Source organism: Cebus imitator, unplaced genomic scaffold (genome assembly GCF_001604975.1).
Source record: "Cebus imitator isolate Cc_AM_T3 unplaced genomic scaffold, Cebus_imitator-1.0 Scaffold189, whole genome shotgun sequence".
Taxonomy (NCBI): Eukaryota; Metazoa; Chordata; class Mammalia; order Primates; family Cebidae; genus Cebus; species Cebus imitator.
The window spans coordinates 790,794-815,110 of NW_016107504.1; the positions used below are offsets into that span (position 1 = coordinate 790,794).

Here is a 24,317-nt window from a genome sequence, read left to right on the forward strand (position 1 = left end):
CTTCTATGTACTGGGAAAAACACTAGAACTCCCACAGAAGATAATGTAACAGTAAGATAGTATAAGCAATACTGTAGTCTCCTTTTTCTTTATTTTACTTAGGAAGTATAGAGTAAGCACTCTACTCATAGTGAAAAGATATACAGGCATCTCAATACTTCAGAGAAATATTTCAAAAATATTTCTTTGTGTAATGTGTATCCGTCAGGATGGTCACATGCAGTCAGTACAGCAGAAAATTTAGCTCAATAAATTATAGGTAACTGAGCTCTATTCACTTAAAAACTTTTAATAATTTCAGTATTACATGTTTACTATTTTAGAACATTACCTTTATTTATGACTTAGGTGAAACATGAAATACAGGAGACCAGACTGTTTCAAACCTAATAACGAGGCTTAGTCTTAAAAAAAAGAAAAAGAAAAGCAAACAAATACACAGAAACCAACAACTATAAATCATATGCTAAAACCAAATAAAATATCAATATATCCATACATTAAAAATAACTGAATTCCCTAAAACTTACCTTTCCTTAACCTTTTAACAATAACTTACTCTTAACTTTTCCTCCCTGTGCTGAATCTGTATAACACACTCTCTGTAATTCATACTGTACTTCTTTATATTATCTATATTGTTTCTATACAGACAAGCATTAATTATATCTCAAACTATACAGTAGGTTCCTTTGAGAAGGGACTTTACAGTATCTAGCACTATACAGGTTGGCATGTACTTTTGGCAAACATCACCCTACGATTTAATTGGAGTGAGAAGGATGATGTGTGCTGATGCCAGAATGTAGAACCTAGGAGACTAAGACATAAATTATACATACAGGGTCAACATCTAATAGGTTGCTGTCTGGACAAAGACGCTAGTATAATTTTCATTTTCTAATACTAAAAACAAAACTAAGGTATAATAATCAACAGTATAATATTTAAATGAAAAGGCATGTACAATTCATTAAGATCAAGATGAAATATTAAAAAGACATGCTGAAGATATGGTTATTCAATAAAAAGCAGTGTTGACATTGTATGCATGGGCCTTATGATGATAATCCTCAAAAACCCGTGTTACCTCTTCTACCTTCCTTCGCAGGATGCCTATAGGAGGAAAAGTCACACAATCATTAATCTAAAGACAAAATATCCCATGAACATAACTTACGTATTCCTTTCAACATACGATTAATAAAACTTTACATACCAATTTCAATAGCTTTAAGTCTTAGAAAGCACATAAGAAAAAAACTCTCATCTATCTGTTTGGAAACTGTGAAAACAATTGACAAGACTGTTTTTTTCTGCTCTCCCAAGCTTTCAAGCAAATAACTGTCTAGTTGACATTTATGTTTTGTTAGAGTGAGGTGTTAACTGATTTTTTACTCATTACACTCTCAAAGTGACATATAGGGTAGTTATTAAATTGAGAGTACAAGTTTTGGTGGGTCTTAGCTACCTATAAGCAAATGAGTGCACTGAGTATATTTACATTTCTGTTACTTTCTAATAATGATTTATTTAACTTGGTGGTTCTTAAATTTTCTCAGGGCCAGAGTACCACAAAATACCATTAATTTTACCATGTGAAACAGTAACTTTCTGTTAGTAAAACTAAACTGTTGAAGTAAGCATGATACTCTGAGTTTTTCTATCAACATGGACAAATATCCTTGATCATTTGTTTTAGTGTCCATTAACGTTTACTAGTGAATAAGCCATAACTGGTGCCCAAGAAGAAAAAAAATTTACAAGAGAAATACTAAAAATTTTAAACAATATACAGTCGACTCTTGGACAACAGAGTTTTGAACTGCACAGGTCCACTATACATGAAATTTCTTCTACTTCTGCCACTCTTGAGACAAGATCACCCTTTCCTCTTCCTCCTCAGCCTGTTAAACATGAAGACAACGAGGATGAACACCTTTATGATGATCTAATTCCACCTAACAAATGGTAAATGTTTTTTTCTCTTCCTTATGATTTTCTTAATAATATTTTCTTTTCTCTAACTTACTTCATTATAAGAATGTAGTATATATATAATATACAAAATATGTGTTAATAGACTATGTTAGTGGTAAGACTTCCATCGACAGTGGGCTATTAGTGATTAAGTTTTGGGGAGTCAAAAGTTATATTTGTTTTTTTTATTCTGTGGGGATTAGCACCCCTAAACCCTCCATTGTTCAAAGTCCAGCTGTAATATACATTAATTTTCTTCAGCCATTTAGAAAAATGCTAATGTTATCCAGTTTTAAGTATAATATGTCATTCGGTCTTATAAAGACATTCTGCAAGATCACACTTTAAGGATAGTGCTGACTGTCTATAAAAGGCCAGAAAAACAGTATATGTTGAGCCTGGCAAAATATATCTCCTTTTTGTTGTAATAACTAACTGTGGGGTACAATTTTTCCCCTAAATAACAGTTTTTAATATGACAGAAGCACAAATGAGCACTACAACAAACCATTAAGTTGAGATCAGAGGTGTCAACATAAGAACATTCTAGTAATTTGCTGATTGATACATATTAAATGCAAAAGGGTACATTTATAACAATTTTAAAAATCAATAAACTGTCAAGAAATACAAGTCAGCATTATTAAGAAAGTCTTACTATAAACATTTTGTCATGTCTTCCAATTGAATTTCCAGAACTATTTCTGTATTAACATACTTTAAATTTTTTAGGACTTTCATTCTTTAAGGGCAAAAACTGCACAAAGGTACTTAATGTCCAGAATTTTGGTCCCATGACAAGCATCAGTAACTGACTGGGTCCTGCCAGCATATTAAATATGCTATACACATTTGACATTAAAAAATAATTGTACTGAACAATATGAAAATAAGAAAACTATTTCACTCAAAATAGTATCAAAAAGAATTATAAAACTTAGGAATAAACTTAACAAATGATGTATAAGACCTGTACACTGACAACAAAAAACATTGCTAAGAAAAACAAATGAATATCTAAATAACTGAAAATATATTCCATGTTCATGGATTAAAAGACACGCTATTGTTAAGATGGCAATTCTCCACAAACTGATGTACAGATTCAATGTAATTGCTATGAAAATTCTAGCAGGCTCTTTTTACAGAAATAGACAAGCTTACTTTAAATGTATATAGAGAGGCAAAGGATCCAGAAAAAAACAATCTTGAAATATAAGAACAAACTGTAGGACTTAACACTATCCAATTTTAAAACTTAATCAAGTAATCAAGACAGCATGATATTGGCATATAATAGACATAGAGATCAATGAAACAGAAGTAAAGTCCAGAAATAAAGTTTTATAAGGTACCAAGGCAATTCAATGGTAAAATCATAATCTTTTTCAACAAATGGTTCTGGGACAACTGGATATCTACATCGAAATGAAATCAAACCCCCACCTCTAACTATATACAAAAATCAACTCAAGATGGATTGTCAACCTAAATATAAGTGCTAAAACTATATTTTAAAAAACAACAAGAGGCTGGACACAATGGCTCATGCGTGTAATCCCAGCACTTTGGGAGGCTGAAGCAAGAGAATCACCTGACCTCAGGAGTTTGAGACCAGCCTAGCCAACATTGTGAAATCCTGTATCTACTAAAAATACAAAAATTAGTGGGGTGTAGTGGCAGGCACCTATAATCCCAGCTGCTCAGGAGACTGAGGCAGGAGAATCACTTGAACCTGGGAGGTAGAGGTTGCAGTGAGCTGAGACTGTGCCATTGCACTCCAGCCTGGGCGACAAGAGTGAAACTCCGTATCAAAAAACAAAAACAAAAACAAAAACAAAAAAGCAAACAATGTCCATCAACTGATGAAGGGATAAACAAAATACGGCATGACTGTACAATGAAATGATACACAGCAATAAAAAGGAATAAAGTACTGATACATGCTACAACATAGATGAAGCTTGAAAATATGCTAAATGAAAGAAACCAGACACAAAAGGTGACATATAATATGATTCAATCTATACAAACTCTCCAGAAAGGACAAATCTATAAAGACAGAAAGTAGATTAGCGATTGCATGGAGTTTGGGACAGAAATGAGGAATAACTGCAAATGGCCAAGAGAAAATTTTGGTGGTAACAAAAGTGTTCTAATACTGGATTGTTTGATGTCTGTACAACTTTATAGGCCTAACTAAATGGCTATTGGCTAAGGTGGTATATTTGTGTATTAAAAAAGTTTTTTAAAGAATTACTTATTATTTTCAAAGATTTTGGTGAAACTGCTTCCAGGCAGTCTCATTCTGTTTTGGAGACAGATGTTTTCTTCAACTAAGCCTTTTGCAAACACTTTGGGTGAAGATTCAAAAAAGATTATGAAAAGAGATTTAGTCATTAAACCCAAACACAGACTTCTAGAAACTATAACTAATGCTTAAAAAATTTTTAAGTTATACATATAAAGATTATTAGGTAAGATTAAATTCACTGTCAAAGACCACAATGTACTTTCATAAACAATGCTATATAGTGTATCACTCATTTGTCCTAGAAAAAAAATGAGGCAGTGAGAGAAAAAAAACCACAATAAGATACCATCTCATGCCAGTTAGAATGGCGATCATTAAAAAGTCAGGAAACAACAGCTGTTGGAGAGGATGTGGAGAAACAGGAACACTTTTACACTATTGGTAGGAGTGTAAATTAGTTCAACTTTTGTGAAAGACAGCGTGGCGATTCCTCAAGGATCTAGAACTAGAAATACCATTTGACCTAGCAATCGCATTAGTGGGTATATACCCAAAGGATTATAAATCATTCTACTATAAAGACACATATACACATATGTTTATTGCAGCACTATTTACAATAGCAAAGACTTGGAACCAACCCAAATGCCCATCAATGATAAACTGGATAAAGAAAATGTGGCACATATACACCATGGAATACTATGCAGCCATAAAAAAAGATGAGCTCATGTGCTTTCCAGGGACAAGGATGAAGCTGAAAACCATCATTCTCAGGAAACTAACACAGGAACAGAAAACCAAACACCGCATGTTCTCACTCATAAGTGGGAGTTGAACAATGAGAACACATGGACGCAGGGAGGGAAACATCACACACTGGGGCCTGTTGGAGGGTGGGGGACTAGGGGAGGAATAGCAATAGGAGAAATACCTAATGTAGTTGACGGGGTCATGGGTGCAGCAAACCACCATGGCATATTTATACCTATGCAACAAACCTGCACATTCTGCACGTGTAACTAGAACTTAAAGTATAAAATAATAATAATAATGATCCTGACAGTAAAATGGTTAATGATATAAATGGGCAACTTATAAAATGACATATAAATTTTTTATAAACATTTTCAAAATACTCAGCCTCACTAGAAACCAGAGGAATGCAAATTAAACCAGGAAAATATTTTTACCTATAAATTTTGACAAGGAATGATCACGATGCACGACGATGGTGGTGGTGGTGGTAGTGATTTCAGAAATGGTACCGGAAAGAGTGCAGAAAAATAGGTCCACCCTAATGAATTTCTGGTGAAAATATAAATTAGTACAACCTACCTGGAAGGATATATCAAAAGCTTTTAAAACAGACATTACTACTAATTGAGCATTTTAACTTCCAAGAATTTTATTTATATACAGTAATCATGGATGTACACCTTAAAATTTACCTACAGCTAGGTTTTTACTGCAGCATGATTTAAAAGAGCAAAAAGTTTGAAATATTAACTAATATCTAACAACGGGCTATTAACTAAACAAACTATGGTATATCCATATAATGCAATATTTAGCAGCCATTAAAATGTAGAATGATTAATAACATGGAAAGATGTTCATGTACACGTCTGTCAGCTTTGTATCCATTTCTCCATCAAAAGCTAAATACAGTATGCTGTATAAATATCAGGCAACAAATAAATTGAAACCATATATTGGACCTCAATCTCATGCCAGGTATTGCTAAATTCTGAAGATACAAAAATAATTGAGATATTATCTCTATCAAGAAGCTCAAATTCCAGTAAACAGACATGTAAATAAATAACTGCAATATTATATGATAAATGCTAACACTATATTATGTAGAACACAGCATGGATACAAAGAAGGGGATAAACAACTATTATAATGATGAGCCAAGGAAGTCAAGGAAGGCTTCATAAACCATCTTGACAAGGGAGCAGCTACCAGGCAGATGATGATGGAGTAGAGTACTCCAGGCAAATGAAACTGAACATTAGAAAACACAGAAGAGGAAAGAAACAAAGAAGAGGAAAACCATATTCTATGGTTTTCTATGGCATTTAGAAAACCATAAATACGTCTTCGAGATATGAGGCTGGAGAACCAGAGAGGGGTTAGATTATACAAAGTACTTTGTATATTATGCAAAGAATCGTATTTATCATTGGGCAATGGGAACTAGTGAAGGGTTTTAATCAAGAGATGACTAGAATAGAGTGTGATTTTATCAAGATCACCTTGAAATTATTGTGAAAGTGAATCACAATGTGGTAAGACTAGCGGCAGGAGACCAATAAGGTCACCAGTTAGAGAGTAAGCACATTTATTTACCACGGATCCATTCCAAAACATTTGTAAAATAGCAGTAAAGAATTTTTTAAAAAAGAAAAAGACAAAAGCATAAAATCTTAAGGACAAAAACAAGAAAGGAGACAACAATAAAACTATAAAAATTGCAACTGAATTTGTACGAGAGAATCCTAGAAAGAATATGGAATTAGTAGAACTAGGTAATTCAAAGTGGTGTTGAAAGTGAAGCTACAAACAGAATTGTGAAAGCATAAGAAACAGAACTCTCTTCTCATCTGGGCAATTCTCCCTACCCAAGTGGTGGAGATAATTTTCCTTTGGAGAAGGTGAACCAAATGAACTCTGGATCAGGAATACCAGGCAGAGCAGAGGGTAAGCATTCTGTACCAAAATAGGAATTAAGTCAAAGTTATATGAGGCATAAAGTGAAAGCCTATAAGCTGAACACTGAGCCTGCAGTCTCTTCTCTAACAGTTCTCAGAAAACTGGCTTAACACTAGGCTTATCTCTAGCCAGGAGCTGGAAGTTTCTTCTCCAGAGGGTTTATCGAGCTAAAGAGAAAAATCCTAAAGACCACAGTTAGAAGTCCCCCAATGAAAAGGTCTAGCCAAATTATCCTATAGTAAGTTAACAAACCCCACCTATAAAACTTTTCAGTGTATCATTCTTGAATATAAATGGACAATCAAGAATCACCAGATATTTGAGGAAAGCTTCTAACATAAGACTGAAACAAAACAGAAATATAAAGAAAGCTAAGAGAAATAATACAGAAAGAATATAATATACATTTTTAAAATCATTAATATCCTCAAAGAGATAATACAGAATTTGTGAAATAAGAAAAGGATGCTACTTAAAAAGTACATATATATAATCATAAAACAACACAACAGGTTCTTGCAAAATTAAACTTATAGCAGACATCAAAGATCAGTAGAAAAGCAAATAAACAGTTGAGTACATACCCCAGAAAATTTAACAAAAATATAATGAGAAAATAGGAGAAAAAAATAAGTGTAGATCAGTCCAGGACATCAAACATTAGAATAAGAGTATTACCAGAAAGAATGAGCAAAAACGTAATTCAAGGAAACAGATCCAAACTGAAAGAAATTAATTCCTTGAGACACCAATAATGGGCTCAGTGGATGAAACAGATCCACACCAAAACACATCATCTGATATTTCGGTATTTTGAGGACAATCCTAAAACCTTCCATTGAAAAAGTAAAACACACAAATGAAAAGTTCACATGAGGTTCAGGAATCAAAATGGCCCTCAAAGTTAGAAAACAACAAAACAACTTCTTCAAAAGGTCCAGGGAAAATTATTTCCAAGCTAAAATTCAATACCCAATATTATTGATTAGATGTGAGGATAGAATAAATACCTTTTCAGACAGGCAAGGTCTCAAAAATTTCCTCCCTATGCACTGTTTCTGGAAACTGCTAGAATATGTGCTATATCAGAAACAAGGGAACAAACCAAGAAACAGAAGTATAAGTAAGAGCCATGAAACTGGAGAACCAGTAAAGAGTAGAGGGAATACAAGAATGCTATAGAAAGGAGACCCTAGCCAAGCAGCAGACCAAGAAAGCAACAATTACAGACTGCAGTATAGAGATTAGAGGACTCTGGTAGAGATGAATCCAAAAAGATGCAACTGATAAATTTAAAGTAAAAGCAGGGACTTAGGGAATAAATTACTGAAAGTATATAGAAAACTAGGCAAATAAAGATTCAAAGGAAAATAAAACTTGTAAAAGGAAGGAGACATAATATGCTACATGGCCAGGCTGCAAATAACATTTATGCAATCATAATTCAAATATTAAATATTGATCTATGTGAAATTTATAACATATACATAATAGGATGAGGAAAATATGTGTGCATACACATACCACACATACACATACATGTGTGTGTATATATATATGATATAAAAGAGTTAAATCCTCCTTTCCACCCATTTTGGAAAGTCAGTAGAGAAGCCCCAATATGAAAAAACTAAAAAGTAACAGTACATGATGTTTAAAAATATAAAAATAAGTAGTTGAAAAATTCAGCTAAAATAAGTGAAAGTGATTATCCCTGGGAAGTAAGAAAATAAGGTATAGACAAGGAGCTGATGTTTTCATTAACCCGAAAATATTACTATATATTTCAAGGTAGGGGACAAAGAAAGCCTGAAGTAGGAATGTGGTGGTGGGAAACTAGTGAATAGAAAGTATTCAAGAGCTATTTAAAAAGTATAGTCATCATCACTTACTGAAGAAGTAGAAATAGCCTGCTTTAGATTCCTGAGTAAATAACAGTAGTCTTTGACTGAGAAAAAGAAAAGGAGTTACAGATCTGAGAGACCTAGGAGAGTATGAAAATAATGAGTTTAGTTTTAGAAAAGTTTAATTTGAGCCTTTGGGATATCTATGTGCAGATGTTTGTTAACATGGAGCTTTTCAATGGATAGTAAAAGGACCATTAGTGAAATTGACAGTTGGAGATGCCAACTAGGTTTTTTAAATTGCTGATGATCAGAAATGCCTTAAAAGAGAATGCAGTAGTCCTTCCTTAGGCATGGTTTCACTTTATGGGGTTTCAGTTACCAGTGGTCAACTGTGGTCAGAAAATGTTAAATAAAAAATTCTAGAAATAAACCATGTATAAGTTTTAAATTGCACACTATTCTGAGTAGTGTGATGAAATCTTACACAGCTCAGCTCTGCCCCGCCCAGAATGTGAATCATCCCTTTGTCTAACACATCCATGCTGTATATGCTACGCTCCAACCCATAAGTCGCTTATTAAAAACAAGGAGAGTTCACAAATCAATAATCTAAATTCTTACCTTAAGAAAATAGAAAAAGAGCAAAATTAACCCAAAGCAAGCAGAATGAAGAAAATAATAAAGAGTTGTTATCAATGAAATTGCAAACAGAAACACCACAGAAAAACATTGAGACAAAAAGCTGACTCTGAAAAAAAAAATCAATAAAATTAACAAACCTCTAGCAAGACAGAAAAAAAATAAAAATAGAGAAAACACAAATCACCAAATCCAGGAAACAGGGTATACCACTACAGATCCTACTGCCATTAAAAGGATAAAAAGGAAATCCTATGAACAAATTAACACTTATAAATTCAACCACTTAACAGGGATGCACCAATTCCTAAAAGACTACAAACTATAATAACTCAACCAAGATGAAACAGATAATCTGAATAGTCCTAGAAACATTAAAGAAATTTGATTTGTAATTTAAAAGCTCTCAAAAACAAAATATCCAGGCCCAGATAATTTTACTGGAAAATTCTACCAAGCACTTAAAGAAGAATTAATACCAATTCTTCACAAATCCTTCTAAAAAATAAGGCCAATATTATACTATCACTAAAACCTGGCAGAAACAGTAAAAGAAAACACAACAAAAAACGCCCCAAACTACAAACCAATAAATATCATGAACACTTGAAAATCTCTCTTACATTTAAAAATCCTCAACAAAATACTAGCAAACCAAATCCTACAATGTATAAAAGAAATTACAAACCCAGACCAAGTAGAATTTATTCCACATATGTAAGGCTGACTCAACATTTAAAATACCTCAACATGCCTGTAATCCCAGCACTTTGGGAGGCTGAGGCAGGTGGAACACCTGATGTCAGGAGTTTGAGACCAGCCTGACCAACATGGTGGTACCCTGTCTCTACTAAAATTACAAAATTAGCTGGGCATGGTGGTGAATGCCTGTTATCCCAGCTACTCGGGAGGCTAAGGCAGGAGAATCGGTTGAACCCGCAAGGCATAGTTTGCAGTGAGCCAAGACTGAACCATTGCACTCCAGCCTGGGCAATAAGAGTGAAACTCCATCTCAAAACACACACACACACACACACACACACACACACACACACACACACACACATGTAATTCACTGTATCATGACACAGAGAAGAAAAACCATGATTATGGCAATTGCTGCAGGAAAGAAATTTGACTAAATCCAGTACCTGTTTATAGTAAAACAAACAAACAAAAACTCCTACAGGGTAATTACCTCAACTTGATAAAGGACATCTACAAAAAAAAAAAAAAAAAAATCTACGAATAACATCATACTTAAAGTGAAAGACTGAAGACTTTCGGCATAAGATCAAGAACAATGCAAGGATGTCTGCTCTCATCACTACTACTCAACATAGTATACTGGAAGTTCTAGTCAGTGCAAAAAGACAAGAAAAAGAAATAAATGGCATACAGATTGGAAAGGAAAAATAATACTCTGACTATTTGCAGATGACATAACTGCGTATAAGGAAAATTCTGAAGAATCCACACAAAAAATCTCCTAGAACTAACAAGTGAGCTCAGCAAGATTAAAGGATATAAAATTAACACACAAAAATTAATTGTGTGTTGATTTTACACTAACAAAAACATGTGTTTGGTATATAATACCATTTATAATCACTACAAAGTAATGAAATACTAAAGTATAAATCTAACAAAACCAAAACATGTATGTGATGTGGGTGATGAAAATTATAAAATGCTAATTAAAGAAAGAATACCTAGATAAATTTTGGGACATATCATGTTCATGAATGGGAAGGTTCAACATAGTAAAGATGTTAATTCTTCCCAAATTTATCTATAAGTTAAGCATAATTCCTATCAAATGCCAGGAAATTTTTATGGAAACTAAAACAATCTTGATAGAGAAGAACAAAGTGGGAGGAATCATTCTACCAGATATTAAGGCTTACTATATGGCCATAGTAATGAAAGCACTAGGGGAAGACACATAGATCCATGGTATAGAGACCTCAGAAAAAGACCCACACAAATATGTCAAACAGATTTTTTTTTAAGGTACAAAAGCAATTCAATTGAGGAAGAATACTTTTTTCAAAAATGGTGCTGGAGCAACTGGATATCTGTAGAAAAAAAAAAAAAACCTTAATCTAAACCTCCTATCTTATATAAAAATTAAATGAAAATGGATCATGGCCTTAAATGTTAAATGATAAAACTTGTAGAAAAAAGACATAGGAAAAAATTTTGGGGATATGGGGCTAGGCAAAAAGTTCTTAGACTGGACACCAGAAACACAATCTGTAAAATAAAACTGATAAAATGAATTGCATCAAAATTTAAAAATTTTTGTTCTGTGAACAACTCTAGTAAGAAAATGGATAGGTTACAGACTGGGAGAAAATATTTGCAAACCACATATGTGACAAAAGACTTGCATCTAGAACACATGAAGAATTCTCAAAACTCAACAGTAAAAAACAATTCGATTAGAAAATGGACAGAAGACACAAACAGGCATTTTACTGAAAAGTTTATACTGATGGGGAAATAAGTACAGGAAAAGGTTCAGCATCATCATTCATCACAGAAAAGGAAGTTAAAACTGCCATTATATCACTACATCTCCACAACAAGAGCTAAAATGAAAAATAGCGAAAACACCAAATGCTGATGAGCACACAGACAAAGTGGATCACTCTCACACAGCTGGGGGACATGTAAAATGGTACAGCCACTCTGGAAAATCATCTGGCAGTTTTTAAACGCACAACAATCACATGATCCACCAATTGTACTCCTGGACATCTATCCCAGAGAAATGAAAAACTTACGTTCACAAAAGAACCTGTACATAAATGTTCACAGCAGCTTTATTCATAGTGTCCTAAAACTGGAAACAGCCTACATGTCCTGCAACAGGTGAATGGTTAAACAAACTGCGGTATATACATACCACGGAATATTACTCAGTAATAGAAAGAATCAAACTATTGATACACACAGAAACACAATGAATCTTTGGAAAATTATGCTGAGGGGGGAAAAAGCCAATCCCAAAAGGTTACATGCTGTATGACTCTATTTATATATTTTAAAATGATAAAATTTTAGAAATAGAAAATAGATTCGTGGTTGCCAAGCAGTTAATCAGGAAATGCAGGTAGAGTGGTGGGTAAGAGAATTTGGTAGAAGGGAGGGAAGGTGAATGCTGTGATAAAAGGGAGAACATGAGGAAATATGGTATGAAGCTGTTCTTTATCTTAACTATGGTGGTTGATATATAAATCTACATGCGATAAAACTGTACAGAACTAAATACACATACACAAGTAAAACGGGGGAAATCTGAAGGAGATTAGATTTTATCTATATGAATATCCTGGTTGTAATATTGTACTACAGTTTTGCAAGATGTTGCCTCTGAGGAAAACCAGGTAAAAAATTAACATGACTTCTATATTATTCTGCAATTACCTCAATAGAAATTTCAATTAAAAAAAGACCAACACACACAAATAAGTTTTGATTCTCAACCTCTTTTCCTAGAAGTGCCAGCTCAGTAGCCATGTAATATGACCCCCAATGTATGTTAGGCAACAGTTTTACCAAATCTGCTCTAACTGTTTAACATGGCTGGCCATCTTTTCAGTCTTTACCATATGTTTCCTCATGGTTGTCTGCCTGCTAAGCCAGTGCCACGTTTTAAGGTTTCAGTTATTGTTGAATCTACCTTCTATGTTAGTTAGGTTAGGCTCCTGTTTAAAAGCAACCTTGAAATCTTAGGGACCTGCAATAATTAAGGTTTATTTCTCATTCAGAAACAGAGGAAGGGAAACATACAGGGAGAGGGGAGAGTGGAGAGAGGGATGAGGAAGAAAGAGAGAGAATACTGTCTTTCTACTACTCATAGCTACTTTTAAGATATCCAGTTTATTAAGATCAAAGTTACACTCAGAATAAATGTACTTGAATTCTTAGTCCTAAGTATGTCTGATGGGAAAAAGTATTTACAGAGATGTACAAAATTGCATTTCCACCATGAGAATACACATACTGGTCTTGCCACTGATAAAGTAAAATGATGACAAGATACTCTGCTTGTATATAGCACTGCCCTTCACACAAAATTAATAAAAAAATATATTTCAAGGAAGAGTGTAAAAAGAAAAGATGGTGAAAGCATCCTGAATTATTGGAGGCAGAGGAGAACAAAGCAGTAGAATTATTATATCTTAAGTGGCCTTTATTTAGTCATCCTATTGAAATTATTACTTATTAAAGTCTCACTTCAAATTCTATCTTTTCTAGGAAATCAACTGCATATTATGTTCTTCTTCCTTTACCATACCTCTACCCTCTCATTTGTACCTGTTCAGTGCAGAGATGCCATTAATATTTATACCTCCTACACGGAGATACACAATGGCTTGGCATGTAGTAGATGCTTTGTATTTAGAGTCATAACTACTGTGTGGTTTCAACTTGTATCTAAAAGAACACCTTCCAATTATATAGCACTTCAGTTTTCAAAATGCCAATAGATATCATCCTATTTGATTCCCACAATACCCTGGGATGGAGCAAATAATTAAAAACTCAAGAAAGTTAAGTTACCTCTCAAAGGCCAAAGCTGATGAATTTCTACTAGGACCTGTATCTTTAGACTCCCATATAACAGTGCTCTTCCTGTTATAGTGCACCAGTTTGCCAAATGCTGTGAAATTTTTAAATAAAAAGTATTATGCTGAGCTAATAACTGGCACCACAGCATAATACTATTTGTTGTCCCTTCAAACACTGAAGTGCTCAGAATAAGGCTGGCCTATCTGAATCCCATCTGGCAAAGTTTAATTGGGGAAATACCATCAGGTTACCTTATCTATGAGGTGGCAATGGATCATGGGCCCCAAAACAGCATTAGAGTAAGACTCCAGTGTACTGTATTTGTTTTTTGGTCACTAACAGAAAGAAAATGTCTTTGGAGAAAAATGTGTCCTTCTCACAAACAATATATATTCTGGTATTTGGAAGTGATTTAAATTATGTTACATATTTCATCTGGGGAGTCTCTCCAGCTTTAGGAAATTCACTTGGGCACAAAATGTACATAAGTAGGATTAGTGAGAAATCTAATTTTGCAGATGTATTGAGTGTATTTCAAATCTGGATTTACATATAGAAAAGCAAGTTTGGGAAGTGGAGCTCTGAGAACGCTAACCATCACATGCATGCGCTTTCCTAACAGGAGCTGAACACTTGCTCGATTCTAATCTTAGTACCCTAATCAAACCTACAAGAAGTTCTTTAGAATCAAGAGACGAAGGTGTGACAACAAATCTATTTCGTCTGTAAAGGGGAACAAAGGTGAGCAAGTGGTTAATAAACAGTGGAAAGACATAAAATACCTTTCAATTAACTGCACTGGGAACAACCAAGTGTCTCTGTTGAGGTTGAGAAACGCTAAAAGTGAGCCTCACTAACAGAGATGTCTTTGTGTTGCTGCCGAATCTCAGGCAGATCAAGGGCATTCGCTTTTCAAGTAAGCAAAGTGGAACATTATACTCAAGAGCACAAAAGATGACCTCACCAATCAACCAATGCCACAAAGCTTTTCCAAAGAATTAAAGAAAAAGATGAAGTAAACGAAACAACCTTGCTCAGTAAATCAGATTCTATTCGAGAAGATGAAAGACGAACAAGGCACTTTAATGGAAATTCAAAGGCATCTTTTGGCATCTCAGCATCTGATACTCTTCAGATATGAGAGGGATGAAAGTAATTCATAAAGAGATTTTTAGCCCAGGTGTGGTGGCTCATGCCTGTAATCCCCACACTTTGGGAGGCTGAGGTGGGTGGATCACTTGAGGCCAGGAGTTTGAGACCAGCCTAGCCAATACCATGAAACCCTGTCTCTATCAAAAAATACAAAATTTAGCCAGGCATGGTGGTGTATGCCTGTAGTCCCAGCTACTCAGGAGGCTGTGAGGCAGGAGAATCACTTGAACCAGGAGGCAGAGGTTGCAGTGAGCCAAGATCATGCCACTGCACTCCAGCCTGAGTGACAGAGTGAGACCTTGTCTCAAAATATATGTGTGTACATTTTAAAAATCTTTCTTATCTGGACCAAAGCTTCTTTAAAAAATATCCAACACCAAAAAGTCTAATTTAAAACAATTCCCTCAGACAATAAATATTAACACTGGGCAAATATGAAGTATAATTATGACATATCACACAAAACTGCTTCTCTAAAATGACCCTATGACATTTTATGCATGAGTTAGTCAAATCATGAGAGACAACTGTTTTACATAAAAAAATAAGGTGTTCATGGCCATTCAGCTTAGTACTAATGGGATTGTATTTTAGAAATATTACAAAATCTCATATGGTACTTATAATTACTCTAAGGAGTAACTCTTCCCTAAATAGCAGGCTAAATGTTGTGAGCAGCTATTAAATAATTATGTGGTTCTGTTCCTTAAGAGACTGCAATAATTATGGATGAAATATATCTTAGTCTTGAAGCTTTGGGATACTTTATGAAAGAAGTAAAACCTCATGAAATACTCAGTGGACTTTCAAATAATTACAAGTATAAGATTTCCCATTGCCTATTACATTATTGGGATGTTTGATAAATATTAACAGATATGATATGGTTTGGTACATGAAGAAAAAGAAAATGCTATCTGTCAACCCATGTCGCCTCTCTAGGAGAAGTAGCACCATATACTTAAAACTAGTAACAAATTGGCTCAGATGGATTGCCAACTCTGTCATAAGTGGTCCCAGAAGAACTGGAGTTGCCACAGTTTCAATGACTTCCAACTGAGAAGACAGCTGTATAACTACAGCACTGCCATCAAGTCAACCTCAAAATAATGTTGTAAATTTTTTCAAAGAGACTAACAAGAGGGGAAACTGGTATCTGACCATAGTTACTATTAACTCTCAATTATCTACACTAATTTGGACAAAAAAGGCATAATGTTAAACAAAGGAGGGTATCAAATGTAAAAATTGGTTATTACCTACAGATGTTAAGACACGCCTTAATTCAATTATCTAGTACTCCGACACCTTTCTAGTTCAGTCCCATCACTTATCTAACCCATCACATAAGTTAGAGAAAAAAGGGGGCCTGGTTCTCTGTAACTTATTCATGGATATTGAAAAGTTGAATGGACTTTTATATAATATTTTAATATATCTAAAGATTTGACTTTATATACAAGTTGAAGATTTCTCTTTAGTAAAAAACTATAATATTTGTATTAATATAAGACATCTATTACTTTTTCTATAACTATTATTATAGAATAAATGTTTCATTTCCAAATCATGTTTTCTTTTAAATACAGTCTCACTGTCACCCAGGCTGGGATGCAGTGTTACAATCACGGCTCACTGTAACCTCAAACTCTCAAGCTCAATCCTCCTATTTCAGTCTCCCAAGTAGCTGGAACCACAGGTGTGTGCTACCACACCCAGCTATTTCTTTTTTTAAGAGATGAGCTCTCACTTTGTTGCCCAGGCTGGTTTTGCATCCCTGGGCTCAAGCAATCTACTCACCTCAGCCTTCTGAAGTGCTGGGATTGCAGGCATGAGTGACAGTGCCCAGCATCCAAATCACCTTAAGGAGCCGATTTTTTAGTTAAATATATGATCCTCTTAGTTTAACAGTTGTCATGTTTTATGATGGAAAAAATGTGTATCAAAATTAAAGATATTAAATTATAAAAACATTTCCCAGAATCCTTTTAAAATAAAGATTTGACTTTATATACAAGTGGAAGATTTCTCTTTAGTCAAAAACTATAGTATTTGTATTGTTTATATAACACATCTATTACTTTTTCTACAACTATTATTCAAGTAGGAATAAATGGATTCATTGAGCTTGCTCTTAAAACTTTTCAGTCCACAGATCATTTCAGCATACATGATCCAATCAACTACTAAAAAACAAAATAACAAAAAAAAACCCACCTCTCTTAAGACAGCATAATTAAACCCTGCCACTCTTAATTTCTTCATCTTGTCATTTCTTGATATGAAAAAGAAAGGCTTCTTGGGTGGGAATGGCAAAAAGGAGCCCACAGAGTCAAGAAATACCAGGCTTTTGGATCATTCTTTATCATGGCCTCCTTTTTCCCAGTTGAGAACCAGTATGAAATCTCATCGCCTCTCCAGCTCAAATAAATTTTTAGTTAAAAAGTAACTCACAGTAATCATTACTCTCTACTGTTTTACTCTTTTTATCCTGTGTAGACTTAGAACTTTTCCCAGATACCTAGAACTTACATCCTATCCTAAATACTACCATACTTTGAAAACCTTTGTCCTCTACTATTAGGTACATGACTAAGATTTGTTTTTACAGTCAGTAATACCTATATTACAGTTGTTTTAAGAGCACACCAGAAGAAAGAATATCATTCTGATAATAGGGAAGTCTGGATCCTGGTCCTAGCTCTGCCATTAATTAGCTGTGTGTTCTTAAGGAAGTCATTCAACCTCTCTGAGCCACAGTTTCTCCATTTAAATAAAGTAAGTCCCTTTCAATGCTAACAATCTTAATTTTATTAAGGAAACACTGGCTGAAAGCCTTGAGATTTCATTTATAACAAAGAGGATCCCTGCCAAGAGAAAACAAAAATCCCTATAATTTTTCTCTACAGTTCAAATTACATTTTGACACCTTCCTCAACTCTACCCGAGAAGCACTGATCATTGTAGAAAAACATGCAACAGGAAGACAATTAAGTCAAACATTGTTTAATCCCATTCCTCAGTGTTTTCCAGTTACTGACACATCTCAGCAGTTCTTATAACTTCTCTGGGTAAGTGGTTTTTGGTGATAATCTACCTGGAACTGCCTTCCAATTTAATAGCTACCTTTTGAACCACATGACCCTTCTTTTCTCTTACCTGACCTCATAAACATAGTAAAGTCTGATAATCAGTAACCAGTTCTACCCCTACCATTTACTGACAATGCTACTTTTAATCCTTACAAAACCCCTAAAATGTAGATATTATCCTTCATTTTAAAAATGAAGATACAGACTGAGAGAGATTAAGTAACAATTAAGGTCACACAACAATTACGGGGTAATGCCTTGACTTGAACCCATATCTTCCTGACTTAGACACCTCTCCCCATCAGGTAGTTTTAAAAAATATTAAAGCAATATATAATTCAACCTCCCTCTGATAATTCAAAAGTTTCAAAATGGATAGGATATTTTTTCCTTAATACAGGAGAGAAGGAAGTAAATATGAATGATGACATAGGTATGTCTGGAAGGGAAAGAAGCTGAAGAAGTTCATGGTTGATGACCTCTATTAATGCAGAAAATGAAAAATCTAGAATGCCAAATAATAAAATTTGTATTATTTTAAGGCCATATCTTTAAAAGTATTAACTCTGGTTAACTAGCTCCCATTTGTCTTAATTTCTTAGACTTGATTATATTCTAAATTTAGGCAAAGTCTATAAAAATGATTTCCCCCTAATTTTTATCTTAAATCTATAGGAAAGTTGAGAGAATATTAAAAATCATACACTTGTATGCCTTTTACCTAGATTAACCCACTGTTACCATTTTGCCACAAATTGCTAAATCTTTCTCTTCGCAAATTTTTGCTGAAAGTAACCTACAGACATGAAAATTATCTAAATAATGTAGCCTGCATCTTCTAGGAATAAGGAATTTTTCCTACATAATTATAACTATTGCATTTGGTAAAATAAACAATTCCTTAATATCATTTAATACATAGTCCATATTCAATCCCCAAATATTCTAAACAATATCTTTTTAGTTTTGATCAGTATCTAATCAAGGTTAACAAGGTAGACTTGAATGTTATGCCCCTTTTCATCTAAGACTATCCAGTTATTTTTGTTTGTTTGTTTTGAAATTTGTTTCCCATAACGAAGAGTCCAAGCCAATTAACTTTCAGAATGTCTCACACATAGAGTGCCCGATTATTGTCTTGAGATTAGATTCAATTTAAAAATTTTGGGTAAGAATACTACATCATCTTTCAGAATGTCTCACATGTGGAATATCTGATTATTTTCTTATTATTAGATTCAACTTAAAAATTTTTGATAAGACTACTATATAAATGATACTGTATACTTCTTATGTCAGATCAAGAGGCACATAAAGTTGAGTTATCCTACTATTGGAGAGGCTAAGTTTGATCACTTCATTAAAGTGGTACATGTCAGATAGCTGTTATAAAGGCATGTTTTATCCTTTATAATTATTCAGTAATCTATCGAGTGATATTTTTGAAATCACATAAATATCCTATACTCCAACAATCTTAAACTCAATGGTTTTAGCATTCATTGACAATCCTTGCCTGAATCAATTATTTTGCTGTGGTTGCAAAATGGCTCTTTTCCTCATTGTACAATTAAAATGGGTAAACTTTACGGTATGTAAACTATGTCTCAAAAAACTGTTTTGAAAAAATTAACTCAGCAAATTATAGACTATATTGGGTCCATCTCCTGTTAGCGTTTTTTTCTGCCAAGAAATGACAGTTTGAACATTTTACAAATGAGGGTGTTCAAGATGAGAGTGAGCTTAATAAAAGGGTTCTATTGAAAGTTTTTTTAATGGTAGTTTTCTAATTTTATCATTCCTTCTTTTAATAATTAGCTGGCATGCTTCTGTAAAGACTTTCCCATGTACCTCCTTTTTTTTTTTGAATATCATTATAGACTCATGGGCTTTTCTTTTCCCTCAATCTATTATAATCTACTACTATTACTGTTCTTTTTGATGTTCAAACCATCCTAATGTGGCCAGTGGGAGTCCCATTGAGCACAATCTTATGTCCTGATATAACCTTATTAGTCACTGAACAATGATTGCTTTCTTGCACAAGAAGTCCCAAGCTCACTCTGTACTTTCTCAGCCTGAGGCATGAGATTAGACACTTCCCCAAGAAGACTTGGTTCATTTTAGAATGGCATTTAAAAGAAACCAAGATCTCGGTTCTGGGTGTGCTCATTGCTACTGGGGTGTGTCTGTCATTGTTTCTAGGCCCTTTCTGTGTATAGAATAAAGGAGCAGGAATTCATTACTGATATCGTAAATTCAAATTTATAATGCAAATATAAAAGAAGAGGAAAAATAACTTGTATCTCTTTGACTTTCAATGAAAATCTTGACTTCTATTGTCCCTAACATGCTTTGCCTTATTTCTCAATATATATGAAATGGTAGTAATATTGGTATTATAATTCTGAAACTAATAATAGACCTATTAAGAAAGTTTAAAATTTCTCTGCAGTTCCTTATATCCTTAAGATGACATCCTAGAAGGATGCATCATCAACTTTTGAACACTATGTTCAAAAGTTATCTGAACTAGGAGATTGTTATAAATTAGTTACATAGGTTTGTTTGGTTTCAGTATGTATTCAACTTTAGTATTTGTCTTCCTTCTCATTAATTTTTACTTAATTCTAATTTTTTGGTATGTAAAACATTTATATGGCTCTCGGGTCAAAACTTTATAAAAAGGCATATTCATAGAAGTCTTGCACCTATTCCAATTCTATATACCCTATTCCTATCCATCCTCTATTTTCATTAATTTCTAGTTTATCCCATATGTATTTCATTGAAAAAAATAGGGAATTACAGTGTTTCAGAACTAAAATAGACATACTGTGAGTCAAACAACACCCATACAACAGCTTTTATATGAGTTTGTTCATGGAGAACACAACCTGAGATGTATCACATTTTCTACTTGCAATAAATACAGAGAGTGGCATACAAGCAAACTCCCACCTGAATTCCGATCAATCCACTGCAGAGAGTCCATATGGGCATTCAGAATTCTGCAGATCTGCTGGAGCTAAAAACACATATAAGACTTTTAGATTATGATTATTCTGAGGTGGTAAATAAAAAATAAACATAAGAAATTGACATTAGGAAGTGGCTTTTAATTTCCTATGGTAAGAAATCAACTGAGAATTACTAAATACTAATTTTTATTTTTTTTGCTAATTCATATTTGCAATGCTCATTATCTTTATGTATTGGTTCAATTTAATTATTTTCTAACTACCAGGAATTGGATATCTATAATTCAATAAGAAACTGACTACCACAGTATAAAGAACATTAAGAAATATTTTACAAGACAATGAATTCATATAAAAAATTAAAAATAGCACCATTTGTCAACCAAATCAGTAATTTTTTAAAAATAGTCATACTCAGTTATCGAGTATGTGGGAAAATAGGTATAATTCATATATAGCCAAAAGTAATATAAATTGACTCAACCTTTCAAAATGTAAATTTTTATGATACATATCAAAACCTTTAAAATATTCATACCTTTTGACTCAGTCAGTATATTCTATTTCCAGGAACCCATCCAGAGTAGATAATCAAATCTAAATAAGTGGTGATTACTGGACTATTTTATATTGGCCAAAGATTGGAAACAATATCTCTACCAATTAAAAAATGATTAAATATATTAAAGTCACCCCGATGAAATATTATAGTACCATTAAAACTCATGTTTTCAAAGAATAGTTAAAATTTTTGAGAAAGACCATGAATGAATATTAAGACAGAATACAAAAAGTTATATAGTTTCCAGTAATCTTTAAAACAAAAGAAATATTTTTATCAGCCAAGCAAAAAAGACTAGAAAGAAATGCGCAGTATATTATCAAGGTACTGGTAATACAGATGACTTAATTTTCCTTATAGATTTTTATAAGGAAATGTGACTGAATAACACAGTGCATAATATGAACTTGCTTAATAAAAATTTTAGACACTAGGTGGTCTTTCCCATTGCCTCTCACCAAAAAAGGGGAAATAAAAACAGATAAATCTCATCACCATGAGTACTAGAACACACAGCTTCTAGTTTTCTACCCTGGTATATGACCCAGAGTAATAAAGATTTGCTGATCTGGTTACAATAAATTATCTACAGGTATATTATTGTTCAGAAAATGTTTTTCCCGTTTCTTGTCCAAGGATTTATGCTATCTGCAAAAAGAGCTGTCACTGATTTCTTCCTTCTTTTATTCTGCAATCAAACAGCAATTACCCTTTAACTGACTCATCTTAAACATCCCAATCACCCCTGCCAGGAAAACAAAAAGACTCAAACCATTTACTACCCAGTACTAAAATAAAATAAAACAATCCAGGGCTAAGTAGAGAAAATGGACAACAACAGAATTATAGTCTCCTTTTATTAACTTGGTTGTGAACACTCCACTTATATTAATTCAACACAAAGAAACTAGAAACCAGCTCTGCTGCATGCCTAAATCTGCATATATTTACCTATGCATCAAAATGTTACAACAGAACAATTTTGAATTTTGGAATTACAATGGTAATCTAGTATTTCATTAAGAGAAAATCAGTATTTTGTAAACTCTTGATCATCTGTTTGAACACAGGGACATGGTAGCATGAATAATTCCACACTAATTTATATTTGTCTTTGTTCAACTTTAGATTTACCCAAAGTAGAGAACGGCATAATTTTTATAGCTGGAAGGGACTTAAAGATCATTTAGTCTATCCTTGACATTTTGCGAAAGGAGCCAAGACCCAGAGAGATTAAATGACTTAAACAAAATACTAATACTTTCTCAGCTATAATATGCCGTATCTTTATAATTTAAAAAAAGGTACTGTAAGATGTATGTAGATAAAGAACTGTCTGTATATAATTGAACAGAGCTTACTAAAGAATGATCGCCACTTATGTATATGTCATTCATCTTCACCTACCCAGAACCTAGCCTCACTCCTAATTATAATTAACTGATAGAAAGCACAATGGGAACTCCCACAATGGGAGATCCCTCTTACTATTACTGCCACAGAGCGGGAGTGGGAAAAGGAGGACTCCATTTAGCTGCTAAGACAACAGGGAAAGGTACAGGAAATAAGCTCTTTAATTAGAGTATAGAAAAAGGAAAAACCAATTCTTTCTTATTGCCAAATTAATTCACAGCATCTTAACTCTAATTGGAGCCTCAGCTTTATCTTCCACTGATATAATACATTTATTATGAGCTAAATAGTATTCTGTGGGGTAGGTGAAAACCTAATAACCATATTTCACTAAGTGTCTATAGAAAAATGTAAAGTCTCAAATGGTCAACCTAACAAATGTTAAAATGCAATCTGATAAATTAAGGATTGCCTGGTTATGTCTAACAGGCACAAGCATACCTACTAACACGTATATGAGTATGTAAACAAATATGTAAAAAGAAGAATGAACTGGCTAATAAGTGAATAGAAAAATAAACACAGGTACATACTTACTTATGTGAAGAATAAGGGAGAAAACCCTGACAACTTAGGGAAGAGTAATATTTTCACCTTCCTGGGAATAACCACAAAAAACTCACAACCTTTTTTGCCTCTAAATGTTTCCTGCTCCACTAATTACACCCAAGGGGCTTCATATCTCTAGATGCAGGTAAGAAACCCTACAGAAGATGGAAGAAGGGGACTAGCTTAAATGAACCACAGAATGCTAATTTCTTTTTAGAGACAGGATCTTACTCTGTCACCCAGGCTAGAGCACAGTAGTGCAAGCATAGCTCACTGCAGCTTTCAACTCCTGGGCTCAAGTGATCCTCTCACCTCAGCCTCCAGAGTAGGTAGGACTATAGATATGTACCATCATGCCCAGATAGATTTCTTCATTTTCTATAGAGACAGGATCTCACTATGTTGCCCAGGCTGGCCTCAATCTCTTGGTCTAAAGCAATCCTCTTGCCTCGGCCTCCCAAAGTGCTGGGATTATAGGCATAAACCACCATACCTGGCTGAAATACCAATTTCATACTAAATCTTGGTTGTCTAAGTACACAAAGC

At 33.8% G+C, this 24,317-nt stretch overlaps 1 protein-coding gene across 2 annotated transcripts in view; it reads right to left on the reverse strand.

The window, feature by feature from the left end:
• Positions 1 to 269: 269 nt before the first annotated feature.
• Positions 270 to 24,317, reverse strand: part of NUP62CL (nucleoporin 62 C-terminal like) — a 67,464-nt gene continuing 43,416 nt past the window's right edge. For both annotated transcript variants that reach the window (XM_017546449.2, XM_037744940.1), the window contains 2 exons: positions 21,228 to 21,294; positions 270 to 1,116 (listed from right to left, as the gene is read on the reverse strand). In XM_017546449.2, coding sequence (XP_017401938.1) covers positions 1,022 to 1,116; positions 21,228 to 21,294 — 162 coding nt within the window. In that variant the 3' untranslated portion in view covers positions 270 to 1,021. The remainder of the gene's footprint in view (positions 1,117 to 21,227; positions 21,295 to 24,317) is intronic.